Source organism: Hemibagrus wyckioides, linkage group LG11 (assembly GCF_019097595.1).
Source record: "Hemibagrus wyckioides isolate EC202008001 linkage group LG11, SWU_Hwy_1.0, whole genome shotgun sequence".
Taxonomy (NCBI): domain Eukaryota; kingdom Metazoa; phylum Chordata; class Actinopteri; order Siluriformes; family Bagridae; genus Hemibagrus; species Hemibagrus wyckioides.
The window spans coordinates 23,537,044-23,554,937 of record NC_080720.1 but is presented as its reverse complement, the minus strand read 5'-3'; the positions used below and the strand labels follow the sequence as shown (position 1 = coordinate 23,554,937).

The following is a 17,894-nucleotide window of genomic DNA, read 5'->3' as shown; positions in this document are numbered from 1 at the left end:
ATACTATATAATTTTGAGAATCTCTGATTCCACATAGAATGTATAAAACTGGTCAAGGACGAATTTTAATCACTGATGCAGCTTTTTTTTAGATGCTAACTCTGCCAAAGACTCCATGTATAAAGATTCCATGTTAGATAAAACATAGTGTATACTGGAATTCGTCAATAAAAGATTAACCATTTATTTGACCACCAACCAACCATCATCTGATTGTATTTCAAATGTTTTCCTTTTAATAACAACTGTTTGCTGGCAAAATTTGTATAGTTAGAGGTAGATACAAGACCATATAACATTTAATAAGTGAAACAAGCCCTACCAAAAACTTAAACTTAAATAGCAGCTTACAATGTGACTCAAGTGTGCAGAAATATAAGTGCTGGGGCTGATTGGAAATGCAGTTCTGCACCACTTTATGCACTGATTTAACATTTATAGTTTGTTGGTAAGTGCCCTTTACAATTATATAGTTGTAAAATTAATTTGAAAAGGTAATTTGGCATGAAGTTATGCAAGCTTGTAGAGCTGTATGTTTATTCAGTTATTTGCAAAATAGTCTTAAAACTATTGACTGTCATGCAGCCCGAAAAGAATCTTCATGTAATATTTTAGCCACCACTGTTTCATATATCCATTCTTAAATATGTCTAATACTTAAGTGTCCTTCAGTTGTCCCTCTGAGGGAATCCTTAAAAGTTTGACATATAACTGTACAACAGAGTGTATCCTTGTAAGAAGAACCCCTTAATGAACTCTTGAATACATTTTTCTTGAGGCAAAACAATGCAGAGGCAAAAAGAAACCTTAGCTCACAGTTTCATCAAACAACAAAGATTTAAATTAAAGTGCATAATTATAAAAGATAAAAAAAGAGAGTTGTTTTAGAATAGGAATCTCAGCAGGGCATTACTATAATGCAACATTCATGATATAGTATGATCATGACCTCTATAATACAATTAGAAATGATGCTAAATTGTAAAATTTTCTGATAATGTAATGAATCATTTAAGATTTTAGGCATTATAGTGTCTCTTTTTGTCCTGCCATCCACACCCCCACCCCACTCTCTCTCTCTCTCTCTCTCTCTCTCTCTCTCACAGACACACAGTTATGATCCTGTTCTTTTAAAAACCTATCCTACTACACTTTTTCGTCTTTCTGTATCACACTACTTTTTCTTTTTTTCACTTGGGCTTTTACAGATGGCTCAACAAAGAAACACTCTAAATTTCAAAACTTATACTTACTACACAAGCATAATTGTGGATGGAGTTTAATCTCAATAAAATTATGAATGGCTGTCAAAAACATGTAGAGAAACTGTATATAATGTATTATAGTGTAGACACATGTACGTTCTATTATATGAATAAAACACCTTTTATAAGTCCTCTTTAAATGCCACTGTGCAGAATGTCTATGGACTATGGTGATCTTTAAAAATGCTAACCTTTAGTAGAAATGGCTTAAACTGCAATGGAGAGAATGCACTGTAGATGAATTATAGCCATAAATAATATTCTCTCTAATTAATTCACCTAACACACCATTTTTCTTCCATCTTTATTTTTATTTTGTAATACCTACATCTAATTAAAACATGCTTTGTTATGAAACAGTACTTGTACCTGTAGGTGATTTTTTTGTCCCTCCATTTTTGACCAGTAAGAGCATAGCGCTTATTTCTCCTTCGTTGAGGGTGATCAGGAACCCCACACCGAGGTTTCTTCATCCACCTAAACAATGAGCAGGCACAAGCAACAAATGATCTTCTTCCAAAATCAGAAAAAAGCACTTTTAATAAAAACATTTACCAAAAAAGGGCTGGACAATTGTAACAGTAAATATTTGTACAAGCACATACCCTTAAACCCAAAATAATTAGAGAACTGAAAATGCTGACCCAAGAAACTGATTTTATCAATATTATCTCCTCAGTACACATACATAACTCTGAATACAGCCTTAACGACCCTGGTGTTACTCATCTAAAGGAGTTGTTCCTTGCCACTGTCACCTCGGCTTGCTCATTTGGAATCGAAACCTACATCCGGATTAATTTTACCTTTGATGCGCTGTTCAGACACAACATTAAACCACCTGCCTAATACTTTGTAGGCAATCAAAACAGCACTGATCTTTCAAGCCATATTCTACATAAGACCTCTGAGGGCCTTATGCATACAGAGCATACAGCATATAGTTGAAATAATATTTGAAACATTGTCAAGTCCATTGTGTTAATTTCTTTGTGGTAATTGTTTTATTTTGTCATCAGGCAACAGAAAAATGATAACCATGCCAAATAATGTCTACCTGCCAGTATGAAAATGTGTATGCAGAACATTATGACAAGCAGAGCCAAAATGAAATTACCTTTAAAATATTTTCTTTAAACTTTGTCTTTATCTGTGTAAGTACTCACTCTATGGTTGTTTGGTCAAGTACTCCAGTCACTGGGATGCCATAGAACCGCTGCATAGCAGCAACTGCTGATTGCATGGCTTTCTCCGAACGCAAGTCTGATGTCCGGATGTCATGTGGGAGTAAGTAGCCATAGTTCTTCAACCACGTCTGAACAAACATACAAAGAGGGAATACATGGTAAGGCAAATAGAATGGGCAGTTTCTCTCAAAATAAATAGCAAAATAACCCCCTAAATACATGCCTGAATCATGTACAATAAAAGACCATAAATTGTCCACACTGAAAAAAAAAAGTAAGTAAAAAAAAAAATAAAAAAAAATTCTGGCAGTATATTTCTTTACACTGTATATTTATATTACATTACGATATCCTCCACTCTTCTAGGAAGGCTTTCCACTAGTTTCTGGAGTATGGCTGTGGGGATTACTATGGGGCAAAGTCTGTGTTTCAATTCATCCCAAAGCTGCTCTGTGGGGTTGGGGCCAGGGTTGTGTGTGCGCCTGTCAAGTTCTTCCATTCCACACTTGGTAAACCATGTCTTCATAGACCTTAGTTTGTGCACAGGTGCATTGTTATGCTTAAACAATGTTGGGCCTCTTCGTTCCAGTGGATGGAAATTGTAATGCTACAGCATACAAAAACATTTCTGTGCTTCCAAATTTGTGTGAAAAGTTTGGGGAAGCCTCACATATGCGTGTGAGGGTCAGGTGTCCACAAACTTTTGGCAATATAGTGTAAATAATTGTAAAAAAAAAAACAAAAACAAACAAACAAAAAAATCAACAACAACAAACTAATAATAATTTGCAAACAGTGAGCAACATCTGCACTTTGAGTGACGCCCATCCTACAGAGGGCAGAAACAGCAATTCAACAAATTCTCTAATAAAAAACAAAAAAACAATATCAGTAGTATTTATAGTATTTTATACATGAGATTTCCAGAAATCATCTGCCCTTGTGAAGTGACCAATAGCTCCAGAACACAACAGCCGATATAAACTATAATTTATATGGCTATACAACCACTTTATAAGAGCTATTCAGCAACTTTCAAAGAACAACAGCCCCATGCCACTCCAATCTACAGTGCCCAAGAAAAAGTCTGCAGAATTCAGGCATTTCAATTGACTTTGGAGATCTAATGCAAATTAAAATATCAAATCAGGTGCTGCTACAGAGCTCATTATGTTATCATTTACCCCTGGTTGAAGACTGTCTTTATTCAGTCTTTTCACATTTACAAAATTTGCTTACATTTGATTGAATTATTAAGTGTATAAGAATGACAATTAAAAATGCAAACAGAGACAAAACACTTCACACAAAGAAGACTGAATAGGGAAATGGAACAAGACAAGCAAAGACAAAAGAAAGCAGAGATACAGTATGAACAAAGAGAGTGAGCAGGAGAAAGATGGGAGCAGAGAGTGTACAATAGATAGAGGATGGGGGATGGGAACTGTAAGTGCATCAACATTGGAGGAGAGAAGCACAGACAAAGAAAGAACAGCTGCCATCTGCTTCTTTTGTAATGCAGAGTATATCAAAATAACATCAGTCCAGCAAACTTTTACATTTTTACACTTTTTCATTAATGTACAGAGATAGTTTTTCGTTATGAGGTTATGTTCAATTTATGTGCTATCTGTTTTGCTCAGCATGTTACACTGAAAACATTCACTACTAGTAATTTTTAAAGGTTTGTTGAAATTTCTAATACATTCCTGGTATCCACGTTTGTTTTCTAACACCATACTCACACACAACCTGCCACACAGGCGTACACAACCAGATATAGACCAGAACCAGACTTGCAAGACAAAAATCAATAAAGTATTATGTTACCCAGTGAATAGCATGCTGCCTTTAAGTGGTTTAAATCTTTTCCCCATGATCAGAGGTTATAGAAATTGGTTAAATTCTCAGAAATTCACATGCTGTATTAATCTGTTATGCTGTAATATGACCAATATATGCACAAACAGGAGTTAAACCCTGATTCAGACTAATAATTGCTATAATAATTGCTAGTTTTTAGGTTTAGTACGCTAACATTATGAATTTTACGTAACAATTTCATCAGCATAAAGCGTGAAGTTACCTGGATTTCCTGAATTGCCTTAATACCTCTCCTGAATACTATAATTTATTGAGAAGGAGAATAACTTGATGTGTTGATACTACTCCCTTTTAAGAATGTGAAGTGCTGTTACTGTTCTTTATTCCGCCATTGTTCTAATCTGACAACAAAGATTGCTTAGAATTCTGCATCATTTGTCTGCATTGTGGATAAGAAAAATAGCTTATAAAAAGTTCTTATGTTCTTATTGCTTATATATTGTTCTTATGCTGTTACTGAGGATAAGAATCACCTTGTTATAACACAGACTCATAGTTGGATGCAAGTGCAGGTAACAATATTCTTATTGTCCAAGCAAACAAAACCAAATCATTTGGCAAATTCAGGATTATAAGTCAAGCATTCAGGTAAAACAGTAAACAAAACCAAAGCAGAGATCACAAACCACTGGCACAAACAAAGGCTTGGTAATAACGGAACACAAAGGAAACTTGCCAATTTCTTTGAAGTGAAGTTGTAACAAAAAGAGGCTTGTAAAGGTGCACAGTAATTTAATGTGTAACTGAAAACAGTTGAGTGCAAATTGGTGCAAGTCTGGTCACTGTGAACATGTATCTATGTTATGGGCCATGGAGTCCAGTGCTGGGTGCACGGCTACCCTGGTTCATGGGGCAATAGCCTTCCCTCACAATGACGATCTAGACTGCTGGGCCTTCTACATCAAGGGGAAAGGAGCTGGTAAACAGCTAGGGGGCATAGTACCACAGGTTTGAAGCAGGACACATGGAATGAGGGAACTATGTGCCAGTGGCAAGGTAGGTCAAGCTTGTAAGTGACTTAATTGACCTGTTGAATTCAGAAAGAGCCTATACACCTGGGACTGAGGTTCTTGTACATCTGGGGCTGTCTGAGATGCTTGGCTATCAGCAACACCCTGTCACCCAGCTGGTACTGAGAAGTAGGTTCCTAGCATCAGTCAGCTTGTGCTTTGTGAGTTTGAGTGACCTGTTTAAGCCTCTGGTGGGAGGCTTCCCACATCTGTTTGCTGAACTTGAACCATTCAAATTGTTCAAAGAGAACAAGGAACTGATGGCTGAGAATGCAGTGGAATATCATGAGCTACATGGGAGTGTGATGTAGGTAGTTTGGGGCCCAGGGCAGGAACTGTGACCCATTTCCTGACTTGGAAATGCATAAGATATGCAAGAAGCAGCTGATCTCTTGCTTGACTCATTCGACTTGGCCATTGGATGCCCTAGATACCCTGGGTGTAAACCGTGGACCACAATTACTGACTCTGTCCTCATGGAGCCCAAAGTAACGAAACACTTCAGTACATAGAAGTTGGCTGTGGTGAACGCTGAGGGAAGGCAATGGGATAAGGCATGGGGACCACAACAGCTAAGATGGTGGTGTTGCCTGAAGACTGGGGAAGATTGATGACGAAATCAATAGCGTTATGGGACCAGGGACAATAGGGTGTGGGCAGCAGGACTTTCATGTCAGCTAGCAGGGCTCTGTGGTACTTGGCTTCAGCCAGGCTGTACATGCGGTGACCACATGGTGGATGTCATAGAAAATGTAAAGTCAGCAATATTTTGCCCACAGAAAGTGGCAGGTTTTCTTCTGCCTGCCTGGATTGCCAATGGTGACTGTAGGCCGAGGCTCTCAGGTGGGTGGAAAAAAAAACATCTGTTGGAATGGCACGAGGCAGGTACTAGGTGTCTGGAACTGCATACTATGGCTTGGTCAAGCTACCACAGGAGGGGAGGCCAGGTGTGCCTATTGGTAGTGCTGCCAATTGTATTAAGAAGATATTATAATGTAATATAATGATTTTGAATAATTTATAATTGTAATTAGCCATTTTTATAGAAAATAAAGAACATTAACATTAAACATGGAATGACTATATGGCCAGGACCTCTGGACAGCCTGTCAGTCTTTGGGCATTTTTAAGGCTGCTATGAAAATCTGTCTCTCATTAAATTCTGTATATCTCACTCTTAATTAAAAATAAAATAACACTTTGGAGTTGCTCAGTATGTTGTGGAAAAGCAATTTTCTCTATATAAGTTTATCTGTAGTTAAGATATATATACAAAAAAGAAACACATTTCAGTTCCGGAAAGCCACTAGTTTTTAAAACTTTATGCAGTAGATGTGCAGACAAAATTTATGCAGACCACGTGACACATTTACAAGACCTTTATACATCTGTATTCACATAATCCAGTAAGATATTCACCCTCATTACTTTAAGATTTAACAAACTCTGAATCTCATTGACAGGGTGAGAAAAGCCTTAATTAAATGATACTGGCAGGTCTTTAAGAGAAGAAGCCAAAAGAAAAATACAAGACACACTATCCATTTCTCTCTCGTCTCTCCTGCTTGGATCCCAAAGGTCCCTGTTCATTTTAAGATGCCCCAGAGCAGGTGCACCCTACTTGGCTCATTATTTCTAACATTAGCTGATTTATTTTATGAAATGCTTTCTCTAAGGTACATTAGTTACCTTGAATCAAGTAGGGTTGCAGTGAAGGAGTGTAGGGTTTTTGACTTCAGAAAAGCACATCTGTACATCTTTAAGTAAAGTATATTTATTGTCCTCATTATGTTAAAACCCCTCAATGTCAAGTAATAATAGTGGCTGATTGTCAAAAACAATATACTTGGTAAGTACTTAACTACTGTTTTCACTGCAGTCAATGCACGCTGGCGGGTTTGTGTTCTGTCTTATGTTTAAAATGCTTTATCATGTTTTTAGGAAGCTGCTGTAGTACCTCTTTTTCCTCGGTTTTTCCTCTGTTTCTCCCCTTTTCCAGGGAACATAGGTTGCAGTCTGCTTTGCTTTGACTGTCATTATTAATTGTAAAATACAATAAAATACTGTAGAATAAGTATGAATAAATGAGCATCCTATCAGACAGCTACCCAATACCAGTGTCAGGATTCAGGCATCGCCAATCAGTGATCATCTTCAATCTGCCCATCCCTGTAATGTAAACATTTACACATGCTGTGAAGCACACATTATAATGCTACATAGATACATACTATGTTTTTTCAACCTTGTTATGTTAAATGTTTTTTTTTGTTTATTTTTTATGTTTCCATTATGCAGATTCCCAAGTTGTTTGTTGTTGCACTGCGCACACAGAACTGGAATAACAGCTTAGCTTGATAACCTGGTCTATGGATATGTTCTGCACACAAAACACCCACACACACCCCAAGGAGCATGAACTTAAACATGAATCCAGAATTTCACCCAAAACACCTCCAATCGCCTAAAGATCTGTTCAACAAGAAGCAGTGCTGCTTCAAAGCCCTCACACTAGAGCATGCTGAGAGCCTTTGGGTGCTCCAGAAGCTACAGCAATATTTCTCCTATCCCCTGCCACTTTTATCCCTGTGATGCTCAACTAGATGGTCCCCAGTGATGATATGAAGGCCTTCTTGGAGCTTTTCGTGCATGCTGTAGCTGATTGGGAATAGCTGAAGGAGGAATGGGGTCTCTGACTTCTCCCCTTGTTTTTGGAGCTAGCCTGATGACTATAAAGAGATTATGACCTGCTCACTATAAAGGCAGTACTAGATCCAGTCCAGTAGAAAATCAAATTTCACAATCAAATGCACGCAATAAGTTATAAAGAAATAACGCAAGATCACACACGAGTTCTCGCGCGAGACTGCAAATAGTTAATCTACGCCTGGTCAAGCAAATGTTTCTGCTTTATTTCTGTTTTTCTGCTATTGTAAAGCTTATTTATTCTGATATTTTATAACTATATTTAAGACATTTTTTCTGATAAAAACCTATAAACTCTGTTAAACTATAATATTGTGCTCCAACCAAAGCCATATTTGCTGATATTGTGGTCTATAACTCCTCCCCGAAACTCCTGCTGCCTTGTATCTTGCTCTCTCATTGGCTGTAGGTCATCGCTGATGTTTTTCAGTCAGAACTCCTTTCACACTGCAGGATTTTGAGTCGCCAACAGGTCCAGATATTTAGCATGCCAAATATTTCACAGGCAACAGCGACTGATTCTCTCAGTTAGTGTCTTTGGTAATTCACACTGTGCGATTGTCACTTGTGTGCACAAGCTCCGATTTGCATTCAATTTTGGGCATTTGTCAGCGACTGAAAATCAGGGCTAAAATTGTGCAGTGCAGGGAACTCGGCATTAAGGAACGAAAGAGCGAGCAACATACAGTCAAGCACACAGTCATTCACAGACTTGGCTGGAATATGATGTGGAATACTGCTGAAGTACATTTTCTTCAAGGACCTCTCTGTATTTGGCTCCATTTACACATTACCAGTTGATGAGTAGTACCTGGGGTTCAACAGTTTAGCCCAAAGTTAATATTTTATTACACTGGACCAGAGAATCAGGTCCTTACACTCTCAGAGTGCCTTTAGAAGACTTTGAGCACCTGCCATACGCCTTTTTCTCAAGAGTGGCTTCCATCTGATGATTATACCGTAAAGCTGAGAAGATCATCGGAGTCTCTCTCCCCTCAATCACGGACATTTACACTACACGCTGCATCCGCAAACCCAACAGCATTGTGGATGACCCCACACACCCCTCACACAAACTCTTCACCCTTCTGCCATCTGGAAAGAGGTACTGGAGCATTTGGACCCTCACAAACAGACTGTGCAACAGTTTCTTTCCTCAAGCCATCAGGCTCCTCAACACCCAGGACTGAACTGTACGAAACTCTCTCTCTCTCACACACACACACACACGCACACTCTCTCTCTCTCTCTCACCTGTGTGGACACACATAACTTATATTGTTCAATACTTATTGCACTACCTCAACCCTTGTGTTTATTATATCTGCTGCTATATTTATATTCATGTTTATTTCTATTTTGCACTCTCTCAACTGCTGCTATTGTATTTTTGTACAATACATGTTGTCAGGTCTCAAAGTTGTACATCATCTCATTTTATTTCATTTCATTTACATTCCATTGCACATTCCATTCTTTTTCTTTTTTCGGCGCTAAGTGTCCTGTGTTTTTGTGTTGTCTTTTTGTACTTATTATTTTTGCACCAGTCTTGTCGTTGCTTTGTTTGCACCTAGCTGCACACTTTGCACTTTGTGTGGCTTGGACAAACTTCGGTCCTAGCTCTGTGTTGTTTTTTGTGTTTGATCTTCATGATGCATGTTTATGTAGCACCAGGTCCTGGAGAAACGTTGTTTCATATCACTATGTACTGCGTCAGCTATATGTGGTTGAAATGGCAATAAAGCTTCTTGAATCTGGAAAGGCCTGATTGATAAGAGTGTTTCTGAGATTATACATCTGGTATGTTATTCCATCTCCTGGAAGCTCTGTTAAAAGGGCCATTGGATTCTTGGTTACCTCCTTGACCCAGCTTCTACATTTGGCTGGACAGCCAGCTCAAGGAGTCTTTTCCCATTTCATAATAATGTAGCCTACTGTGCTATCGGCAAACACTCAAACCTTTAGCCCCGAGTGTCTTAACACCATTTGATTGCAGAGGTCGATTCCTCAGACTTTTATGGCTTGAATTTTGGTCTGAGACTCTTTTTGATTAATTTATACACACATGTATGTGTCTTTATAAATCATATCAATAGAATTTGGCACAAGTGAACTTCAGTCAAGTTATAGAAACTAGATCTAAATCTCAGGATAATTAAAAACGGTGCCTTAGCTAAGGGTATATATGAATATGCAAATATAATTTTGGAATTTAAATGCAAAACATTTTAAAACATGGTTTTATTCTGTCATGGAGCATTGTATATTGGAGATTAATGGCCAAAACCTTGTTTAAAATAGCAATAACAATGGAAAAAATACAAGGACTGCTAAAAAATAAATTATTTTTTCTTCACAAAATATAATAACAAACAGTAATTTCTAATACTGAATTTAGAAAGTTCCATGCCTTCATTCAAGTTCTTAATCAATCTTAACTACATGCCTTGTGGACCTAATAATGTTATTGTTTTAGATTTACTTCAGGTACTGAGTTGCTTACATCCCAGAAATGTTTACTGGACACACTCATGGAATGTACTATGAGGCTGCAGCTTATCATTACAATGCCTGTATAATTTTTTTAAAACAGTAGAGAATGCTTCTAAAACAATAAGAAACATGTACAATTAACAAACGTTACCATTTTTTAAATAAATTGAATGATTCTATTTTGGAGAAGCAGAAATGTGTTGTCCTGTGCAGTGCACATAGTCTGTGAGGGTTGTATGGAGCAGTAGTCCTATTATTTAATACAAATTTCTAGTTTGTACAGAACAGTCTGTCTCCTATTCACATCATGTTAATCAACTTGACTTGAGTGAATCACATGAAACAGGCGTATTGCATCATATCAATCCTCCCACTTGTGAAGCTTTCTTCACAAGAAGGTTTCTGTGAAACTCTGAAAAAAACCTTCAGTAGGCTGATCTGTACACTACAGTGACATGAAAAAATATGTGAATCCTTTGCAAGTACCCAGTTTTATGTATACATTTGTCTTAAAATCTGGTTTTATACAGTTGTTTTAAATAATAATACAAATTATTGTGCACATATATCTGCACATATTCTTTTGCACATACACCATATTGCCAAAAGTATTCGCTCACCTGCCTTGACTCGCATATGAACTTAAGTGACATCCCATTCCTAATCCATAGGGTTCAATATGACGTCGGTCCACCCTTTGCAGCTTCTTCCAGAAGCGCATTTGTGAGGTCACACACTGATGTTGGACGAGAAGGCCTGGCTCTCAGTCTCCGCTCTAATTCATCCCAAAGGTGTTCTATCGGGTTGAGGTCAGGACTCTGTGCAGGCCAGTCAAGTTCATCCACACCAGACTGTGTCATCCATGTCTTTATGGACCTTGCTTTGTGCACTGGTGCACAGTCATGTTGAAAGAGGAAGGGGCCAGCTCCAAACTGTTCCCACAAAGTTGGGAGCATGGAATTGTCCAAAATGTCTTGGTATGCTGAAGCATTCAGAGTTCCTTTCACTGGAACTAAGGGGCCAAGCCCAGCTCCTGAAAAACAACCCCACACCATAATCCTCCCTCCACCAAACTTTACACTTGGCACAATGCAGTCAGACAAGTACCGTTCTCCTGGCAACCGCCAAACCCAGACTCGTCCATCAGATTGCCAGATGGAGAAGCGCGATTCGTCACTCCAGAGAACGCGTCTCCACTGCTCTAGACTCCAGTGGCGGCGTGCTTTACACCACTGCATCCGATGCTTTGCATTGCACTTGGTGATGTATGGCTTGGATGCAGCTGCTCGGCCATGGAAACCCATTCCATGAAGCTCTCTGCGCACTGTTCTTGAGCTAATCTGAAGGCCACATGAAGTTTGGAGGTCTGTAGCGATTGACTCTGCAGAAAGTTGGCGACCTCTTCACACTATGTGCCTCAGCATCCGCTGACCCCGCTCCGTCAGTTTACGTGGCCTACCACTTCGTGGCTGAGTTGCTGTCGTTCCCAAACACTTCCACGTTCTTATAATACAGCTGACAGTTGACTGTGGAATATTTAGGAGCGAGGAAATTTCACGACTGGATTTGTTGCACAGGTGGCATCCTATCACAGTTCCACGCTGGAATTCACTGAGCTCCTGAGAGCGACCCATTCTTTCACAAATGTCTGTAAAAACAGTCTGCATGCCTAGGTGCTTGATTTTATACACCTGTGGCCATGGAAGTGTTTGGAACACCCGATTCTGATTATTTGGATGGGTGAGCAAATACTTTTGGCAATATAGTGTATATCATTTAAATATTCATTATATAGGTGGGAAACTCTTGCTAATGAAAAAGCTAATGACTTTAACAAAAGCTGATTAGAGCTGGTAACTGGCAAACTTTGTATCCAAATAATGAAATGAGATTGGAGGTGTTTGTTTAATCTACTTTGTCCTAAATAAGGACCAAAACATTTTGAACTTGCTCTTCACAAACAGCATCTGTGAATGTTAAACATATCTCACAAAAAAGAGCTCATGCTGTCAAAGTAAAACTAAGGTTGAGCTGTTCTGAAAAAGTATGCAGCACCATATCTGATGTGAAAAGGGCACTGCACACTGCATACAGTACAGTGGAGGGAACCATCATGATAAGAGGCTGCTTTTCTGCTTCTGCACCTGGACCACTTGCCATCGTTGAAAGAAAAATGAATTCCCAAATATATCAGGATAAGATAATATCAGGATAGCTATGTGGCAGCTGAATCTTTGTAGAACTTGTGTGATGCAGCAGGACATTGATCCTAAACATCGAAGTAAATCCAATACATAATGTCATAAAAAAGAACATTAGTCATTAGTCAGTCTGAGCCAAGTGCTTAACATCATAGAGATGCTGTGGAATGACCTCAAGAGAGCTGTTCATACCAGACACCCTAATAACATGGCTGAGCTGAAGCAAGAAAGAGTGATCTAAAATTCCTCCTGAACATTGTGCAGGTCTACAGCACTGTGAGTGTTTAAGGGGATCTGTTCAGTAAAGACATGAAAGATTATAATTGCTTGTGTGATGTTGGCTTAATCATATTGTGTTTGTCTATACCTGTGATTTTGATAAAGATGACATTTTATGACCAATTAATGCAGGGTTCATATAACCTCTACACTTAGAACATAATACATGTCCTATCTAAATTTATTGTACAAATGGCAGCACTGTTCTGTTCACAACATGGTATGTGAATTCTGCCTCTGACAATTTTGAAGGAATTTAGTTTGCTCTTTAACTATAAACATATCAGAAAAAACAAACATATCAGCATCAATTAAATCATCATCATCAACATCAACATCGTCATCATCATCAGAACCAGCATCTTCAGTAAGTGTTTTATCCTGGGAATACTGAGTTACATACATCAGTTATGCCTTCAATTTCTGTCATACAAATCACTGTGCAACTAATGATAGAAAAAAAGCAATACCAGCCTACTCCTGGAGAAAAATAAGTGACAGAAGAGCTGAAAGAGCAATGAATTAACAGAGGGTTAGCTACCAACCACTCTAACTTAGCTACCGTATCTAGTCACTGTATCTTTCAACACATGCTGGTGGGATTAACCAGGGTAGTAACTTTAACAATGTGCACAGCTAAGCTTATCTTTGCCAGGGGAATTGAAGGAGAATGTGACATTTGAATCACAGTAAGATAGAAAAGATTCTTACGTTGCCCTGGTGGTTTATGTACCTGTCCATCACATTGTTGGAAAAGGCTCAGGATGTGACAATGTCACAAAAACGTAAAAGAATGATGTACTCTTCTTTTTTCTTCTCAATAGGGCAAGGATGTGCTCCTGTCTATGTAATTTCAGGTATGCTTTAGACTGTTCTTCTTCAGAGCTCTCTTTTACCTTTAGTTTTAATTTATCTACTAGTGGCAGTTAATAATCATTTCAGCAATCACTGGAGATGCCTATATTGATCTACCTAACCTTAACAGGGTAGCTAGCATTCTCCAAGAATCTAGAATCACTGTGATGCATCATGTTGTCTACTCGCGTCAGGATTATGGCCAACAGAGGTGACAGGGCTGTCTTCAACCTCTGCTCTAGCAAAGGCTAATGGTAGGACATCGGCTTGAAATGTATCATTGAAAAGGCAACACTGAAAGGAACTGTGATCCTGAGCTCAAAGCATGGATGAGACTGACTGCTTGGTTTGGCCCAGTCTAAAAGACAGGCTTATAATGCCTCTTATCTGTTTATTGTGGTCCAGAGGACCACTGGCCCTACAGAAACATGTAGAATCCCATTCTCTGACCATGGAGATGTAGAATCCCATGTAGAATCCTATTCTCTTAGCATGGCAATTGTGTCTCTGCACAGACAAAAAAAAAATAACTTAATTGGGACAAATGGCCTTTGGCTAGAGTTGGAATTTGGCCAGCCCTAAGCATCAAAGGCTGGGTCGATAGCAGAATTGAGGTTTATTCCACTGCACTTTAATAATCAGTATCCCTGTCTCTGTGCATTAGGGTGAGCTAGCATTTCAGTAGCTTGCATTCTTGCTAAATCTATCTGCAGTCCTCCAAATATGGCAGCATCCTCATACTCTATGTTCTCAGGGGCGAACAAACTGCTTGGATGCATATTGTGAAAATCCTCTGTGCTAGAGAAAGCCAGAAGGATAGAATTTGAATCTGGAATGTCTGACCCTGAGAGGCAAATTTCAAAAAACATAATTATTCTGGAGCAATATGAACATGAAAGTATGTATTGTGCAGATCAACCACAACAAACCAATTCTGTGGTTGCACTGCTATAAGTACAATTTCTTGTTTTTCTGATTCAGGCAGTATGTTCTGTAGAACCTAAAACAGTACAACCGCTAGATTTTTTTTTTCTGGTGTGTCCGTGTCCAGGCGCGAGTACAATGATTGGGACAGATTGTATAATTTGCCTCTATGTAAGGAGGCAATGCATACTGCTGCCAAGCTGGCAATTATCTTAATGGTCTTAATTTAATCTTTGTACTCTAGCTTTTAGCTAGAATTGGTTAAACAAATTGTAAAGCATCTGCCAATCCTCTGTGAGACTCAGAGAGCCCAACCATCACAGCTAGATCATCCTTCTCCTCATCAGGTGAGGAACAGGAGATAAAAGAACCGTCCACCAATGGCCATGAGTTCATTTTGCATGTGGTCTCTACTCTTGCATCAAATATTTAAATTACTAAAATGGGAAGAAAATCCAAAAAGATGCCCAGCTTTGTTCTGGCTTTTCACTAGCCTCCTTTTGTTGTTATGCTTGACCATTTGCAACTAACAGCCTTCCTGGGTGATGGCAGGTCATTTCAGACTCCAAACTGGGTTCTACATAAACCAGACAAGCATTTGGCATTACAGCGCATTGTGTACATGACACCTGTTTTTATTGCTGCACCTCTGGCATGATAAATGCCTAGGCATCTAATTCTGTATTAATGTCTATATTTGACCTCTATAGAGCCTAGGTATTGACCACATAAGTATTTTTATGAAAAAGTTACTATCTCGGAAGTAAGCGCTAAAGACAGATAAAGTACTCCAATATATTAAGTAATAGGGCTGGAAATTTCAAGGCCTTCTTTTGGGATTAAATAGGGTTACTCATACACAACTGTATATGCCAGTTAGTGAAGCTCATTGGAATTATGAATGATTTGTTTTTTTATCTTGTTCATAGCCATTTAGGACTGAATGCCAAAATACAATACTGGTTATGCTCAGAGGTAGTCTGTTTCGGAAAAATAAAATTTACTTAACTAGATATTAATTAAGACGAAGTAAATTGGTTAGTAAATGGGGACTATGGGTTCACCAGTACATTTATGGAACCAGGTCCACTAGCAGCCGTACATGCCCATGCCATAAGATGAGGTAGTATGCTTCAGATCATTAGCAGTTCCTTCCCAAAGTCCATATGCTTCTCTTCCCATCAATCTGGATGTTGTCCCAGGAGTGTACAGACTGTTATTACTCTTATCTGGTCTTCCACATTTTGAAGTTTACCAATGGATTACATTGTGATCTACCCACTGTGCTCATTTTGGTAAAGTCTTTTGGCTGTTGACTTTGACACAGATCTCTCTGAGGATGTTGTGTTGTGAATGGGTTTTTCACCCACCTGGCCATGGTACAGCTGAGCAGCGAATGTCCAATTACTTCTGGTCCCTTAGAAAAGGGGGAACACATAAAAAGTGCTGTAATTCCTAGACCATTCAACCTACATGAAATACCCTTAAACTAAAGTCGGCATTTCAACTTCAATAGACTGTGGAAGACAGCCAAAATAACAATAACTTTGACAATGATGAAATATTACCTGACTATTTGTTGCAACACAAAATGTGGAAGAAATGTTATCTAAGAAATTGCTTACGTCTGACTATTATTGGCTTACTTGCGTGTCTGTGAGGAAGAGAGCAAAATGGACAACTGAAGAACACCTGGTTCATAAAACATCTCTCTGTAACAGATTGTGGAGACATTTTATTCATTCAGGTTCTAAATTTGCCCCATGTTTCTTGATTTGGAAAAGATACCATTATTTTACATATTTATCTTGTCACATTAGATAGTAGATAGAAAGAATGTCAAAATGTTCCACAGGACATCTGGATCAGGATACGTAATAACGTTCTGCAAATTGGATGAGAAATTACTATTTTTCCATCACCCCTTTTTTCCTGGGGTAGAGAACACCATTCTATTCTATTATATTATGCTTACCTCTGGTTTAAATCTGGATATAAACATCTGAATATTTTGAATACTAAAAAGATACAGATAATGATACTTACTCAAAATTGTGATGACAAAGTATAAATATGCAATGCAGAAATGTGCAGACTTTCCAGAATGTCCCAATACAGCACAGCACTCACAAAACCATTTTCAAGTGGCATCACTTACTATAATAAACCATTTCACATGATTAATTAAAACACTGAATCAGGTGAGTCAGGTAACAATATTCCCTGCCTCTTTTTTTCAGCAGCCCTTATCTTAGTCTGTTCATGAACTTGATCTCAAATGTGCCTACAACCTGCTTCGCATTGATGAGTGTGATGAGTGTAAAATGGTCTTTCGCACCTCTGGCCATTATAAGTACAGTGTAATGCTGTATAGATGCTCTAATGCACTCTCGGTCTTCCAAGTGCTAATCAATGTTATTTTGTGGAACATGTTCAGAAAATTTGTAACCGCCTGTATAGTGTTATCTGTTGCCCTTTCTCAGAAAGTCATGTGCGCTATGAAACCAGTGCTGACCAAACTCCTGGAGAACAACTTATTTGAAAAAGAAAAGCTTGCATTTGGCAATATATTCTCAGCAAGGCATTGTGGATTAGTGGTTACCACATTAGCCTCGCATCTCCACAGCTGGGGGTTTGATTCCTGTCCTAGTCCAAAGACATGGTAGGCTGACTGGAATCTCTAAATTGGCTGTTGTGCACGAATCAGAGCATAAGTGTGTGAGCAATTATGCCCTGCAATGGTTTGGCAACCCAAGGTTGCAATGGTTTAACTCCTTGTGCCCTGATTCCCTTGGGATAAGCTCTGTATTGGTACAGAAAATGAATGGATAGATAGATTATCAGCAAGAAGGGAGTAATCAGGGACAGAACTCACTGCAGTAAAAGAAAGGCTAGTTTATCTCATCATCAAGGTACACCATTTGGCAGCTTTTATTGACAGCTCACCTGCAGGTTCAGCTCCATTGCAGTTCCACTCACCTACGTTTTAAAAAAAGGCCAAGTAAGCACTAGTGAAACAAATCTGCTGAACAATCCGATCAAATCTGAAGGAGGTGCATATGACAGCCTATTCTGAAACACCCTGATCCC

General features: G+C 38.7%; 1 protein-coding gene across 2 annotated transcripts in view; it reads right to left on the bottom strand.

Moving 5' to 3' along the window:
- mmp24 (matrix metallopeptidase 24) overlaps window positions 1-17,894 on the bottom strand; it is a 28,908-nt gene that overhangs the window by 8,725 nt on the left and 2,289 nt on the right. Inside the window, exons 2-4 of one of the 2 annotated variants that reach the window (XM_058402078.1) lie at window positions 16,175-16,221; window positions 2,432-2,580; window positions 1,635-1,742 (exon numbers count right to left, since the gene is read on the bottom strand). In XM_058402078.1, the coding sequence (XP_058258061.1) occupies window positions 1,635-1,742; window positions 2,432-2,580; window positions 16,175-16,221 (304 nt within the window). The remainder of the gene's footprint in view (window positions 1-1,634; window positions 1,743-2,431; window positions 2,581-16,174; window positions 16,222-17,894) is intronic. The other variant, XM_058402077.1, reaches the window with a different exon arrangement.